We start from the raw sequence: 16145 nt of genomic DNA, 5'->3' as shown, positions 1-16145 counted from the left end.
CGAGGTCACTTTGTGTTGGGCTCCTAGGGGCGGAGAATATCAATTGAACGAGGTCACTTTGTGTTGGCTCCTAGGGGCGGAGAATATCAATTGAACAAGGTCACTTTGTGTTGGCTCCAAGGGGCGGAGAATATCAATTGAACGAGGTCACTTTGTGTTGGCTCCTAGGGGCGGAGAATATCAATTCAACGAGGTCACTTTGTGTTGGCTCGTAGGGGCGGAGAATATCAATTGAACGAGGTCACTTTGTGTTGGCTCCGAGGGGCGGAGAATATCAATTGAACGAGGTCACTTTGTGTTGGCTCCAAGGGGCGGAGAATATCAATTGAACGAGGTCACTTTGTCTTGGCTCCTAGGGGCGGAGAATATCAATTGAACGAGGTCACTCTGTGTTGGCTCCAAGGGGCGGAGAATATCAATTGAACGAGGTCACTTTGTGTTGGCTCCAAGGGGCGGAGAATATCAATCGAACGAGGTCACTTTGTGTTGGCTCCTAGGGGCGGAGAATATCAATTAAACAAGGTCACTTTGTGTTGGCTCCTAGGGGCGGAGAATATCAATTGAACGAGGTCACTTTGTGTTGGCTCCAAGGGGCGGAGAATATTAATTGAACGAGGTCACTTTGTGTTGGCTCCAAGGGGCGGAGAATATCAATTGAACGAGGTCACTTTGTGTTGGCTCCTAGGGGCGGAGAATATCAATTGAACGAGATCACTTTGTCTTGGCTCCTAGGGGCGGAGAATATCAATTGAACGAGGTCACTTTGTGTTGGCTCCTAGGGGCGGAGAATATCAATTGAACAAGGTCACTTTGTGTTGGCTCCTAGGGACGGAGAATATCAATTGAACGAGGTCACTTTGTGTTGGCTCCTAGGGGCGGAGAATATCAATTGAACGAGGTCACTTTGTGTTGGCTCCAAGGGGCGGAGAATATCAATTGAACGAGGTCACTTTGTGTTGGCTCCTAGGGGCGGAGAATATCAATTGAACGAGGTCACTTTGTGTTGGCTCCAAGGGGCGGAGAATATCAATTGAACGAGGTCACCTTGTCTTGGCTCCTAGGGGCGGAGAATATCAATTGAACGAGGTCACTTTGTGTTGGCTCCAAGGGGCGGAGAATATCAATTGAACGAGGTCACTTTGTGTTGGCTCCTAGGGGCGGAGAATATCAATTGAACGAGATCACTTTGTCTTGGCTCCTAGGGGCGGAGAATATCAATTGAACGAGGTCACTTTGTCTTGGCTCCTAGGGGCGGAGAATATCAATTGAACGAGGTCACTTTGTCTTGGCTCCAAGGGGCGGAGAATATCAATTGTATTTGAACGAGTTCAACGAGCTCCTCAACTGTAAGAGATGGTGTGGGGCTTGTGTGGTCTGGTCAGACGAGAATGAAATTAATGATTGTTCTAGTGTGGATCATTTACTGATCCATTATCTAGTCTAGTGTGTTTGTGTGGTTGTGAGTGTGTGGGTGTGTGTATGTGTGTTTGGCATGAACGTATCACTTTTTTCAGGGATGAAAATTTGCGACCCACTTTAAGTCTACATTAAGGGTTAAGAAAAAGAATGGATTAAAAATTGTGGTCAGTTTAGCCCTTGGTGACCAACATATTTCAATGTTCAGTTTAAATCTATGGTGGTCATTTTGAATTTGTGAAGGAAAGCATATTCTAAATGTCAATTAAGTTTTAAGAGGCCAGAACATTTAAAAGGTCAGTTTACATTTTTGGTGGCAAACGTCTGTGAAACGCAACCCTGACTGAGAGAGAGAGAGATAGAAGAATAGAGAGAGAGACTAAAGAGAGAGATACGAGAGAGAAAGACTAAAGAGAGAGATAGAGAGAAAGACTATATATATAGAGAGAGAGAGACACTAAAGAGAGAGAGACTAAAGAGAGAGAGAGACTAAAGAGAGAGAGATGATAGAGAGAGAGACTAGAGAGAGAGACTAGAGAGAGAGACTAGAGAGAAAGACTATATAGAGAGAGACTAGAGAGAGAGACACTAAAGAGAGAGAGACTAGAGAGAGAGACTAGAGAGAAAGACTATATAGAGAGAGACTAGAGAGAGAGACACTAAAGAGAGAGAGACTAAAGAGAGAGAGAGACTAGAGAGAGACTAGAGAGAGAGACTAGAGAGAAAGACTATATAGAGAGAGACTAGAGAGAGAGACACTAAAGAGAGAGAGACTAAAGAGAGAGAGAGACTAGAGAGAGACTAAAGAGAGAGAGACTAAAGAGAGAGAGACACTAAAGAGAGAGAGACTAGAGAGAGAGACTAGAGAGAAAGACTATATAGAGAGAGACTAGAGAGAGAGAGACACTAAAGAGAGAGAGACTAAAGAGAGAGAGAGACTAGAGAGAGACTAGAGAGAGAGACTAGAGAGAGAGATACTAGAGAGAGAGACTAGAGAGAGAGGGAGAAAGACGAGAGAGAGAGAGAGTCTAGAGAGAGAAACGAGAGAGAGAGGGAGACAGATGAGAGAGAGAGAGAGAGAGAGTGAGAGAGATAAGAGAGAGAGGGAGAGAGACGAAAGAGATAGAAAAACACGATGTTAATATCTCCATATCTATTTGAACCTTCTTTCCTCCAGCTAGAGAACAAACGTACAAAACTAATGATGAAATGAACTGATCTCAAACGAACGAAACAAATTAAACAGAAAGAGAAAGAGCTTATAAAATATAAACCTGTGTGACACAAAATCGATGACATCATACGAGGTGTGTAAACAAATGCTTGACGTGTTTCATGACGTCAACAGAAAAAATGTATTTCTGAACCAGTTCTCAATAATACATTATTATTATGTAAGCGCTAGATCATTTGTAATTCTCGTAGACACGGGCTAACACAATGTTGTTCACCACTTGACTAATGTTATAGCAATAGACATTTCAATACATTTGTTTAGATGGCGCCCCGCCGCTGACAACATAAGGGCTCATACCCACCCCGTGGCCCCCAGTCGTCCAACATGTTCCCCCCCCCCCCCCCCGCCTCAGCAGCATTCTTACAGGAATTGTAAATGTCATGATACATCGTGCAGACTTGAACAACTGGTACCTTTAAAGTGAGTCTCCTTGTCTGCAGAGCGGGCTGGATGTCAAGTAATCGAAAAAGATAGGAAAGTCTCAGGTTGAAAGTTAGCTCAAAAGTGTTAGCTCCTATTGAAAATGCAATCAACTATGGCTTGTTTCGGCTAAATGTAAGCTCAACAATTTTCGTTTGAGCTTAGTGTAAATCTAAATGACTTTATTAAAGCTACACTGAGAAAAGCATAGCTTTGTGACAAGAAACTTATATTATATTATGAAATACAGACGTTACTTCTAAAAGGAAGATGATTACGTCCTACTCGTATTTCTTGGTCAATCTAATCAAATTCTGCCCAGTCATTGGTTTTCTGGGCTGGCTCAGGCAACCCATTCCATGCTTTAATAGCACTAGGGAAGAAGGAGCATTTGTACTTATTTGTCCTAGCATATGGAACGAGGAATGTGCCTTTATCTTTGTGTCTTTCTGAGTATTTTATTACGTTTTGTTTGTGTATTTGAAGATTATGGTTCAGTGATTTATGCATAATTACTACTTTTACATTTGTTATGAATCTCACTGCTCTATTTTGAGTCTGTTCCAGTTTCTTGAGTTGGGGGTTGGGGGTGGGTCCCAAACCGAGCATGCATATTCTATTATTGGCCTAACCAAGGTTAAATAACAAAACTGGAGCTAGTCACAAATGAACACGAGCTAAACTGATCTAGATGTAGTTGAAGAAGTCCAGTTGCTGTTTAACATCAAGAAGTCTAGTTGTAGTTTAACATACGCTTAAGAAGTTTAGATGCAGAGTAACATATGCTAAAGAAGTCCAGTTTCAGTTTAATATTAACAAAAGAAGTCCAGTTTCAGTTTAATATTAACAAAAGAAGTCCAGTTTCAGTTTAATATTAACAAAAGAAGTCCAGTTTCAGTTTAATATTAACAAAAGAAGTCCAGTTTCAGTTTAATATTAACAAAAGAAGTCCAGTTTCAGTTTAATATTAACAAAAGAAGTCCAGTTTCAGTTTAATATTAACAAAAGAAGTCCAGTTTCAGTTTAATATTAACAAAAGAAGTCCAGTTTCAGTTTAATATTAACAAAAGAAGTCCAGTTTCAGTTTAATATTAACAAAAGAAGTCCAGTTTCAGTTTAATATTAACAAAAGAAGTCCAGTTTCAGTTTAATATTAACAAAAGAAGTCCAGTTTCAGTTTAATATTAACAAAAGAAGTCCAGTTTCAGTTTAATATTAACAAAAGAAGTCCAGTTTCAGTTTAATATTAACAAAAGAAGTCCAGTTTCAGTTTAATATTAACAAAAGAAGTCTAGTTACAGTTTAATGACATGAAGACCTACTGTATATACAACTACGTTTGTTGTCAAACTGAGAACTAAACAGAATTCTTGCCAGTTTGTTGTTATTTTGTTTTCTGTAATGGGAAGTTTGGTCTCTGCCATCAATATATTTTTCCCGCCTACTGCAGCAGACATCATGAACTTTGGATCAGGGATATCCCGGGGGCACAGACAGACCCCCGGAAGACAGCTGTGTGTACTGTCACAGACATCAAAGACGTGCTATTATAATCATGTAACCCTAACCCTAACCCTATAACCCTAACCTTATAATCGTGTGAAACCTATGTTTCATCACTGTCACAAAGAAAGGGAAGCACTCCATGTTTATACGACCCCCACAACACTAGAATATTCTATATCTTTAGGGAGCTGCCATCCAAGAAGCACTAAAAGCTAAAAATGAATTTAAAAATATGAGGGGGAAAAAAAAGATCAGTTTACTAGCTGTTACCGCCAAAATATTTTTGTAATTGTATTGTTACTTCCCTTGTTGTGAAGAAGTAAGAAAAATTAACACCAATTTTTTTTTCTGAGAGTTTACAAAGGTTTAGAAGTGGATGAGTGGTAAAACGCTTAGCTTACGAATCGTGGGTCGCGGGTTTGAATCCTGTAAAGACTGTGTTTTTAATTTCGGCATTTGTAGGGCGCCTCGGAGTCCACCCAGCTCTAATGGGTACCTGACATTAGTTCTGGAAAAATAAAGGCGGTTGGTCGTTGTGCTGGCCACATGAAACCCTGGTTAACCGTGGGACAGAAACACCTTTACATTTTTTACTTTTTTTTTAAAGGTACAATTTATGCCTACATGAAATACACACTCTTACAAACAACCGCACAAACAGCCGTAGCATTTCCTGGCCTAAATATAATCATGTTTTTATATTAATCTTTAAGTCTAGAAATGGCACTTAGTTTCTCTTAGTCCTGGACTAATTGATTAGTTTAAAAAATGTGACAGCAGTACTTCATGCCTTTAATCAACCTTTGAACGCTCTCTACCTATTTATGAAACTATAACTGTTTAGAGCTATTTATTAACCTATTAACTCATTTAAGCTGTTTATCAACCTATCAACTCCCTGAGCTTGTTCAGTAAAGATATTAGTTTGCTCTCTTACTGTATGCAATATTTGTTTACAGACCTTCTTTGAAACTTCTTCATGAGCTGGAACCTATTTTGTTTATATCTCATATAGCCATCTGTCTTGTCTCTTGTAAATATAAGACAAAGATTACGTTGAGTCATAGACTGACAGTAGAACTCATCAATGAAACAATGATGATAATAATAATAATAATCTTTATTATTTGTCTTACACCAAACAAAAAACATTATAACTATAAGAAACCAAAATGTACATTCACACCAGACGCACTCATAATTTACATGTGACAAAGTTTATACCAGATTGTTCTTATTTAATGATTTGATTGCCAGGGGAACAAAAGAGTATTTGTGTCTGTTTGTCTTTGCTATCGGTGTCTTGTATCTCTTTTGTGATGGTAAAATCACAAAATCCTGACACAAAGGGTGATTCTTTATTTCTATGACTAATAATGTAGTACTATGGCTCCTCCTATCTCGCTTTTTAGACTTGTAGAAAGACTTTTCTAAAGAGCACAATAAGCCTTGACTCTTTCTTTGCAAATAGTCTCTCCTCCGGAAACCAAAAGGCCAAGGTCTCAACTGGAAACCTCGCTGAACATCTAGAACATATTTTTTTCTGACCAACTTAGTTTACAAACTTACTCATTTTGTTTGTAGGTAGTCGAGCGTGACTAATAAATACATGTTAAAAATAATTAGCAATAAAAGTTTTTATTGAGAAATAATGTAAATATTAATGTGAATAATTGTTTCTATGTTTCTAAATGTTATTATGTTTTGTTACTATAAAGTATCAAACTACAAGAATGGAATCCAAACCAACTACTTAGAAGTTAGACATTTTATGTTCCGCTTCATTGGTCTTGACATAAGCACTTTCTAGATGGGCTGAAGGAAGACAATGGCGTCTGAGCCGGGTCTACATTCCGCCTGGTTTCTAGCACGACCTTCCACCTCAACTGATCATAAGGTTAGCGCACCCCATCCACACCCGCGGCACCCCCCCCCCACCCCTACAGCACTCCCTCTCTTGCATTCCCTCCCTAACCGTCACCTGGTTGTGTTGTGTGGAAACGCGAAAATAAATAAAGGATGCTGTGATAACTGATCCTTCCCTTTAAGTCATCTTTTGTTATTTCTGCAAGTTGAGACGACCCCTCTTACCCCATACATACCCACAGGGGCGGCACGTTTGAGGGGGCGGAGTGTAACATGATGGAAACATCTCTTTTTCTGTTTGTAAACTAAATCCAGTCTTTTGTTCCCACGTTGTCTTTCTTCCCCCCATTAAATAATCTCCCCTGGCTCTGCCACTCCCTTTAACTTTTTCCCCACGCAACTTTTCCCCCCCCCCCTCTGTCTTGCCGACACTGCACCAACACAGGTCCCCATCTTTGTTGTTTTGTTGAGCAAGCTCTTCTGCGGTGGAGTCGTTTGTAGCTGAGCACATCAAATACAAATCAGAGACAACAAGTGCACTGCCTCTAAAGTCTTCAAACCTCGACCACTTAGCCTCCGAGTCATTTGGTTTCCTGAAACTACCTGTTGGCCTCTTGAGGATCATACTTCTGCTCCCTTAGAAGTCCTGCGAGCCAATCCCTTAGTTCCTGCTTGCCGACATGGCAGACAGCAAGATGCACCTGATACTGTTAGAACTTTGCATACATTTGATAAGTACAGAACATAGAATTCTTTTTTGAAGTATCGTCTGTATTATATAAGATAAGATAAGACTGCATACAATTGACATGGTTTCTGACTGCCCACTTGGTCAACATTTCCGGTTAAAACATAATGATGTAGTGTTTTTAAAAATAAACATATGGCTATATATGCTGATTAACAAGAATATTTGTGATTGAGATTTCATTTCATATGAAAATCTAGCGTTTTTATAAAAATATTTTTTGCTTATATTTTACATTACAAAAATGTCTCAAGCGAAAAAAAATGTAGTATTGCCTTAGACCTGTTCTTTCTCTCATAGACCTGTTCTTTCTCTCATAGACATGTTCTTTCTCTCATATACCTGTTCTTTCTCTCATAGACATGTTCTTTCTCTCATAGACCTGTTCTTTCTCTCACAGACCTGTTCTTTCTCTCATAGACATGTTCTTTCTCTCATAGACATGTTCTTTCTCTCACAGACCTGTTCTTTCTCTCATAGACATGTTCTTTCTCTCATAGACCTGTTCTTTCTCTCACAGACCTGTTCTTTCTCTCATAGACATGTTCTTTCTCTCATAGACCTGTTCTTTCTCTCACAGACCTGTTCTTTCTCTCATAGACATGTTCTTTCTCTCATAGACATGTTCTTTCTCTCACAGACCTGTTCTTTCTCTCATAGACATGTTCTTTCTCTCACATACCTGTTCTTTCTCTCATAGACATGTTCTTTCTCTCACAGACCTGTTCTTTCTCTCATAGACATGTTCTTTCTCTCATAGACATGTTCTTTCTCTAATAGACATGTTCTTCTTTCCCTTCGTGTTCATTCTCTCCTACGTATATTATTTCTCTTCTATGAGCTTTCTTGATGTCTTCTTTCTCTCTCAGTCTGAAATTGTTGTTCAACCTATTTAGTCCAATTATGCAAACGAATTTAAAATAAACATTTCTAAATATCTTTCATAGGTTTAAATTTACAATCCTTAAATATATATTTAAAAAAAAAAATCATATCAGTAATGCCTAACGTTGTTGATAGTTTCCAGCCCATAATAAGTTTTTCTTGGTAGTTTTTGAAAACTACGCTTGACAGACAAACGTCAGACAGACTACACAAAAGTAATGGACTTTTTCCTTTCGAGGTAGTTAAAAATAAGGCATAATAAAAACTACGAATTTGTTCTAAATTCTCTGCAAGTATTGATAATGCAATGTTGAATCAATGTTCGGACTCTTGTTTAATGTGCTTTCTTAAATTTAATATTTAGTAAGAATAAAAATACCCTTTCATTGTAGACATCAGAAATGTCTAATTAAGAAACTCTTACCTTCTTCAACTTAAAGGATTAAAATATAAAAAAAAAAATAGAATGTAAAATTAAAAAAAGAAGATTTAAAAAAAGAGTTACAGTTTCCGGAAGTAACTGTAGGTAAAATATTCTAACCGGAAGTAGATAGCACTTGTCTGTCACGAAAGGATTGAACAATTATTAAATTTAGCTTTTTTGATAATTCTGTTAATCTCACCAATGCGCATTTCCTTGAACTTGCAGATTCCAGATTCAAACTTGTCTGTGCTATCTCCAGACTCACACTTCTCTGTGCTACCTCCAGACTCACACTTCTCTGTGCTATCTCCAGACTCACACTTGTCTGTGCTACCTCCAGACTCACACTTCTCTGTGCTACCTCCAGACTCACACTTGTCTGTTCTACCTCCAGACTCACACTTCTCTGTTCTACCTCCAGACTCACACTTCTCTGTGCTATCTCCAGACTCACACTTCTCTGTGCTACCTCCAGACTCACACTTCTCTGTGCTACCTCCAGACTCACACTTGTCTGTTCTACCTCCAGACTCACACTTCTCTGTGCTATCTCCAGACTCACACTTCTCTGTGCTACCTCCAGACTCACACTTCTCTGTGCTATCTCCAGACTCACACTTCTCTGTGCTACCTCCAGACTCACACTTCTCTGTGCTACCTCCAGACTCACACTTCTCTGTGCTACCTCCAGACTCACACTTGTCTGTGCTACCTCCAGACTCACACTTCTCTGTGCTATCTCCAGTCTCACACTTCTCTGTGCTACCTCCAGACTCACACTTGTCTGTTCTACCTCCAGACTCACACTTCTCTGTGCTACCTCCAGACTCACACTTCTCTGTGCTACCTCCAGACTCACACTTCTCTGTGCTACCTCCAGACTCACACTTGTCTGTGCTACCTCCAGACTCACACTTCTCTGTGCTATCTCCAGTCTCACACTTCTCTGTGCTACCTCCAGACTCACACTTGTCTGTTCTACCTCCAGACTCACACTTCTCTGTGCTACCTCCAGACTCACACTTTTCTGTGCTACCTCCAGACTCACACTTCTCTGTGCTACCTCCAGACTCACACTTCTCTGTGCTACTTCCAGATTCACACTTCTCTGTGCTACCTCCAGACTCACACTTCTCTGTGCTACCTCCAGACTCACACTTGTCTGTTCTACCTCCAGACTCACACTTCTCTGTGCTACCTCCAGACTCACACTTCTCTGTGCTACCTCCAGACTCACACTTCTCTGTGCTACCTCCAGACTCACACTTCTCTGTGCTACCTCCAGACTCACACTTCTCTGTGCTACCTCCAGACTCACACTTCTCTGTGCTACCTCCAGACTCACACTTCTCTGTGCTATCTCCAGACTCACACTTGTCTGTGCTACCTCCAGACTCACACTTCTCTGTGCTACCTCCAGACTCACACTTCTCTGTGCTACCTCCAGACTCACACTTCTCTGTTCTACCTCCAGACTCACACTTCTCTGTGCTATCTCCAGACTCACACTTCTCTGTGCTACCTCCAGACTCACACTTCTCTGTGCTACCTCCAGACTCACACTTCTCTGTGCTACCTCCAGACTCACACTTGTCTGTGCTACCTCCAGACTCACACTTCTCTGTGCTATCTCCAGTCTCACACTTCTCTGTGCTACCTCCAGACTCACACTTGTCTGTTCTACCTCCAGACTCACACTTCTCTGTGCTACCTCCAGACTCACACTTTTCTGTGCTACCTCCAGACTCACACTTCTCTGTGCTACCTCCAGACTCACACTTCTCTGTGCTACTTCCAGATTCACACTTCTCTGTGCTACCTCCAGACTCACACTTCTCTGTGCTACCTCCAGACTCACACTTGTCTGTTCTACCTCCAGACTCACACTTCTCTGTGCTACCTCCAGACTCACACTTCTCTGTGCTACCTCCAGACTCACACTTCTCTGTGCTACCTCCAGACTCACACTTCTCTGTGCTACCTCCAGACTCACACTTCTCTGTGCTACCTCCAGACTCACACTTCTCTGTGCTACCTCCAGACTCACACTTCTCTGTGCTATCTCCAGACTCACACTTGTCTGTGCTACCTCCAGACTCACACTTCTCTGTGCTACCTCCAGACTCACACTTCTCTGTGCTACCTCCAGACTCACACTTGTCTGTTCTACCTCCAGACTCACACTTGTCTGTGCTACCTCCAGACTCACACTTCTCTGTGCTACCTCCAGACTCACACTTGTCTGTTCTACCTCCAGACTCACACTTCTCTGTGATACCTCAAGACTCACACTTCTCTGTGCTACCTCCAGACTCACACTTGTCTGTGCTACCTCCAGACTCACACTTCTCTGTGCTACCTCCAGACTCACACTTCTCTGTGCTACCTCCAGACTCACACTTCTCTGTGCTACTTCCAGATTCACACTTTTCTGTGCTACCTCCAGACTCACACTTCTCTGTGCTACCTCCAGACTCACACTTCTCTGTGCTACCTCCAGACTCACACTTCTCTGTGCTACCTCCAGACTCACACTTCTCTGTGCTACCTCCAGACTCACACTTCTCTGTGCTACCTCCAGACTCACACTTCTCTGTGCTATCTCCAGACTCACACTTCTCTGTGCTATCTCCAGACTCACACTTCTCTGTGCTATCTCCAGACTCACACTTCTCTGTGCTACCTCCAGACTCACACTTCTCTGTGCTATCTCCAGACTCACACTTCTCTGTGCTACCTCCAGACTCACACTTCTCTGTGCTACGTATTAGGTAGTTATTAATATAATTGGTGCAGTGTTCACAGGAGAGATAACCCACTGTATTCGGCAGTACAAGAGAGATAATCCCACATTGTTTTTGCACCGTTTGTTTCCAGATTGTGTTTATCAGTAGATGTCAAGGGAGAAAAATCTGTTTCAAGGGAGAGAAGTTATATAAGATGAAAGTTTGATTGTGCAAAGAGAGAGAGAGAGAGGCTTGAACAGGAACGAAGTTTGAGAGAAACAAAGGTAGCAGCCGCCCCTGATCCTGCTCTTATTAATACTACGCGTATCCTCCTCGAGAAACTAAAACAGAATATTGTACTTAACTTGGATTTATGCTAATATTTGCTCTTTGTTGGATGCGTGAGACAAACCGCTTGGAGAATTCAATGCGGCTGTAGTTGTGCTGGCTACATAACATCCTCGTTAACCGTCAGCCACTGACAAAGATGAGCTCTAGAGACAGCAAGGTCTAAAAGAGGTACTGTTTTCTTTACCTACCCATATTTAGTACTATATTCATGAAAGTACCAGCTACCATGCTGTGACTTGTGATCAAATCTAATGTCCAAAGTGATCTTGTTTGCTGCTTAAAGAGCTAGAAATGTGTGCGCGTCAGTGTGCAGGAGAGAGATTAATAATTTACAGATTATATAGTCAGCTTTCACCTTTCCGGTTTGAGTTATATTAAAATTTACTTTCGTTCTCTATGTTTGAGAGACAGACTGACAGAGAGGAAGAGAGAGAGAGAGGAAGAGAGAGAGAGAGAGAGAGAGAGGCAGGTAGGCCAACAGATACAAAGACGCATTAATTGAGAAACACTTTTGACTCTCTGCCAGTGGCTCCGCTAGATGTCGTGAATCAATCAATTATTAACTACTGTACGGAGATGCTAGTCGCTAGGACTCTAACGCTAGGCCATTCAGAAATATGATCTTATCGATACTATTGATTTAGCGCAGTGGTTCTCAAACTGTTTTCTCAACGGAACACGTCGCATTTTCTAACTTTCAAGCGAAACACTTTGCTTATTTTTTTGAGAAAGGTTAATTCATGTGGTGGGTTACTAGTTAATTGTTTCAGTAGTTCGTGGAGCATCTAGTCAGGTCTCGAGGAACACTAGGTATCCGCGGAACCCAGTTTGGGAAACACTGAATTAGCGTATTGAAAAAATATAAGCCAATGTTGGGTAATTAGTTTGAAATGTACCAATTGAGATGATTAAACCAAGTTTGTTCAAACTAATTATTTTTAATAATACAAATGCCGCATCTTCATTGAGAAATAATTAGAGTTCTCAAACCAGGTGAGTGTAGCCAGATGGGAAGAGTTTGAGGTTTAAAACTTCCTCGAAATAAAGTACTTCGCGCATTCACTTGTTTTTCAACCAGACACTGGCATCCATTCATAAATTGTAGTGAATAGCAGAAATGATTTTCGTACTAAAATTTTAGTTAGAAGCATTGAAAATTAGTGCTCTGTTGACACCTCAGACATTTATTTTTGTCTGAAGCTTAGAATACTGCAATAAATAACAGTACGTGACAAGTTAGAAATTTGACCGTTTGTATGTCAGAAAGGCGTTGAAATGTCTTTTTGAAAAGAACAAAAAAATATAAAATATTTTCACTATGAGCTAATGTCTCTTACGAAAACGGTTTCATTGTTTTCTTTACGTTGTATATATATATATGTATGTATAATCCACCAGTCCTTACGTCACTTTTATTTCACTGAAGCCATTTTGTTCCATTGATGCATTTCTATTGTGTGCCGAACTATTATGGTCCAATATGTTCTGTTACAAAGACGTGCAGGTATACAAACACATACGTGTGCACAATAATATGAGAAAATTGCTTATCAGTTCACGTCATGGTCATTGATTTTGGTAATACTGCTGACATTATGTAGTAGCACGTTGAACTGAAATAGTAACGCATTGATCTGAAGCTATTCTATTGCAGTCTTCCTAGTATCCACTTTTTAGACGAGGTCGTTTGGTCGTAAACTTTATCTCCTTTCGTAGTCTCTCAATTAACTCCCTTTCTTTAGGCTCATGAATAAACAACAGACCTGAGCGTTCGGTCGTGGTTCCTGGTTCTCTCAAGGGGGGAGCTGAGCGTGCTGAAAAAGAATTCAACTTAGATGTTGTGTGAAACTGAAATAAGGTCAAGAAGGTTATCAGTAGCAAGGATGGACGCTCGATGACCTAGGCATTATTAGGGAGATAATGAAAATTGGTACACACTACGTTCCCCTGCTCTTACTGTTAACACTGGTCAGTTTTGGGTGATTCTGTAAGGATTTACACAGTTGTTCAAATCAAACAATTAATGGAATCGTCAAAGAAATTAAAGAAGATAAGGGCCTTTAAAAGGTCACACACAAAATTGGCACAACACTGAAAATACTAAGATCTTATTGCTCTGGCTATGTAAAGTACATAAAATCAACTTAATAAATATGCAACGGCCAAGAGCAGACACAGGGCGCCAGACACTAGCCCTGTGTATCTCATCACTCCTAACCTATGGTGGCTGAGGACAAAGCGTCTGACTTCAATCATCCATTCACTGGTGATATGGTGCAGTACATTCAAAGTTCAAAGCATGCAGACTGGATGTAAAGTGAAGTGATTGAAGTATTTTTTGTTCGATACATTTGTTTGATCAATGTAAGGATGATGGATACATCATTAGCTCGCTTTCAATGTCAGCTTCAGGTTATAACGTCATTGATTGATTATATGAGGAAATGTGGACTAGGAAATCAAATACATATACGATTAGTTTACTTTGTTTCTTTGTTGCTGTGCCTCTGTGTGACAGTGTCCTTGTGTAACTGTGTCCATGTGTGTCTGTGTCCATGCGTGACTGTGTCCACGTGTAGCAGTGTCCATGTTTGACTGTGTCAATGTTTGACCGTCCATGTGTGACTGTGTCTTTGTGTGACTGTGTCCCTGTATGACTGTCCCTGTTTAACTGTTTCCCTCTGTGATGTGTCATTGTGTGACTGTCCCTGTGTGACTGTGTTCCTGTGTGACTGTGTCCCTATGTGATTGTGTCCCTTTGTGACTGCCCACGTGTGACTGTGTCTCGGCGTGACTGTGTCCCTGTGTGACTGTGTCCCTGTGTGACTGTCCCTGTGTCCCTGTGTGACTACCCCTGTGTCACTGTGTGACGGTCTCTGTGTCCCTGTGTGGCTGTCCCTGTATGACTGTGTCCCTGTGTGACTGTTTTCCTTTGTGACTGTGTCCCTGTGTGACTGTCCCTGTGTGACTGTGTCCCTGTGTGACTGTCCCTGTGTGACTGTGTCCCTGTGTGACTGTGTTCCTTTGTGACTGTGTCCCTATGTGATTGTGTCCCTGTGTCCCTGTGTGACTGTGTTCTATGTGACTGTGTCTCTGTGTGACTCAGATAGATCAGTTTCCACATCGACTTCTTAGAAATCTAGGATACTTTGATAATGACCTTAAATATTAAGAGATGTCAAGCTGACCTCTTTAAACCATTTTAAAAAATGTTTAAGGGAAGAAATTTTAAAGTATTCTGTTTTACCTTTAACGACATAATAATTTAATAATATAATATAATAAGAGAATATTAATAACAGACAGGCCCATCTGTGACCTACATATTTCGTCACAACTGACGCAGAGAAAGCCGATATATGTCATGGATATGTCCTCGGTAAAGAATTTAGTACTTCAAAATATTAGCTTAGCAACTAAGATCAAAGTAGAGGGAATACTTTTAACCACACTCAATGTCCGGTAATGTCCGTCATCTACTGTCAACGTTTGAAAATGTTCATTTTCGTTTCCTTGGTTTCTCCTATTACTCAGTTCTCATATTTAGTTCCCGCCTCTCTGAGTGCGCTGGTGACGTCTGCTAATATTGATTCAAATTTGTTCTTGAAAGCCAATGTTTAGACTATAATTGTTTTCTCCAGTTCTCAGTCACCCCCGAGCACTGACTCAGTACATCTTTAATGGGGAGAGGAACAATAGCGTCAGACTCGCACAACGGTCACAGTTTGCATTGGAATGACATGAAGGGGAGGCAATCAAAAGTAGATGTAAGAAGAGATCTTTACAAAACGCTATAATATGGATTGGCTCCTTTTATGCATAATTTGTAAAGTAGAACAATGTTTATTGCTGTTAGATTTTTTAAATATTCAAAATATGATGAAAGCAGAGTACATTTGGACATAGATATCTGTAAAAATAATGTAATAACCTTCAAAGAGACAAAAGATTTATTGGCTTAATTTAGCTATTTATACATCTCTGTTATAGACGGTTTAAGCATGTTGTGAAGATAATCCTGTATAGTACCAATGATCTATACCTACATAACAAATATATAAAGCACAATGTAAGGGTTATGTATAATGAATATATGTATATTTTTATGTATGTATGTATGTATGTACCTTATAGACATCAACACCGCTTGATCTATCTAGATCAAATTTGGCATGAATGTTCATGAGACAGAGCGGAGACCGTAGTGTACTGTAAATGTCTCTCCCCCAAATAACATTAACCAAATTTATATTTATTTAAGAACGAAACTTTTAACAAATCGGGTAAACCCGCTTTTGCAATATTTTATATAAGCTATAGCTAAATGGGTAAAAACCATTTTCATAGTCTACTTTCACTTTCGTGTGAACATTAAAAGAGTCAAAGGAAAATTTCACCATGTTTCAGATAGATCTAAATCCATTGCACAAGATCAGTGATGGCTGTGATGCACAAACTAAGGTTCGAGGTAAAAACCATGGCCATAAACAGGCAAAGACCCAGCAACTTTTACGACAAAAATGTTCACATAACGAGACTGCATTCCTACCAGTCACTGGGCTTCGC

At 40.3% G+C, this 16145-nt stretch overlaps 2 protein-coding genes across 3 annotated transcripts in view; one reads left to right on the top strand and one right to left on the bottom strand.

Moving 5' to 3' along the window:
• The window catches only part of LOC106074722 (uncharacterized), an 82790-nt gene that overhangs the window by 8933 nt on the left and 57712 nt on the right, over window positions 1–16145 (top strand). The window contains exon 1 of one of the 2 annotated variants that reach the window (XM_056034829.1): window positions 11500–11747. The exons of the other annotated variant lie outside the window; for it this stretch is intronic. The gene's annotated coding sequence lies outside the window, so the exon portion shown is untranslated. Of the gene's footprint in view, window positions 1–11499; window positions 11748–16145 lie in introns of those variants that run through there. 2 annotated transcript variants of the gene reach the window in all.
• Window positions 8643–14703, bottom strand: LOC106074842 (dentin sialophosphoprotein-like). The gene is made up of 3 exons (XM_056035918.1): window positions 14432–14703; window positions 10808–11262; window positions 8643–10771 (listed from the first exon to the last, which is right to left on the bottom strand). The coding sequence occupies exons 1-3, from the start codon at window positions 14701–14703 to the stop codon at window positions 8643–8645; spliced, it is 2856 nt and encodes a 951-aa protein (XP_055891893.1).

This window comes from Biomphalaria glabrata, chromosome 7 (assembly GCF_947242115.1).
Source record: "Biomphalaria glabrata chromosome 7, xgBioGlab47.1, whole genome shotgun sequence".
Lineage (NCBI taxonomy): Eukaryota > Metazoa > Mollusca > Gastropoda > Planorbidae > Biomphalaria > Biomphalaria glabrata.
This window is presented reverse-complemented; position numbering and strand designations above follow the sequence as displayed.

What these genes read in the sequence shown, in the direction of transcription:
- LOC106074842 (XM_056035918.1), bottom strand. Translation starts at nt 14,703, where the DNA reads ATGTGGAAACTGATCTATCTGAGTCACACAGAGACACAGTCACATAGA. An exon ending in CGTCACACAGTGACACAGGG is followed by an intron (nt 11,263 to 14,431) that starts GTAGTCACACAG and finishes CCTAATACGTAG; the next exon opens with CACAGAGAAGTGTGAGTCTG. An exon ending in AGACAAGTGTGAGTCTGGAG is followed by an intron (nt 10,772 to 10,807) that starts GTAGCACAGAGA and finishes GAGGTATCACAG; the next exon opens with AGAAGTGTGAGTCTGGAGGT.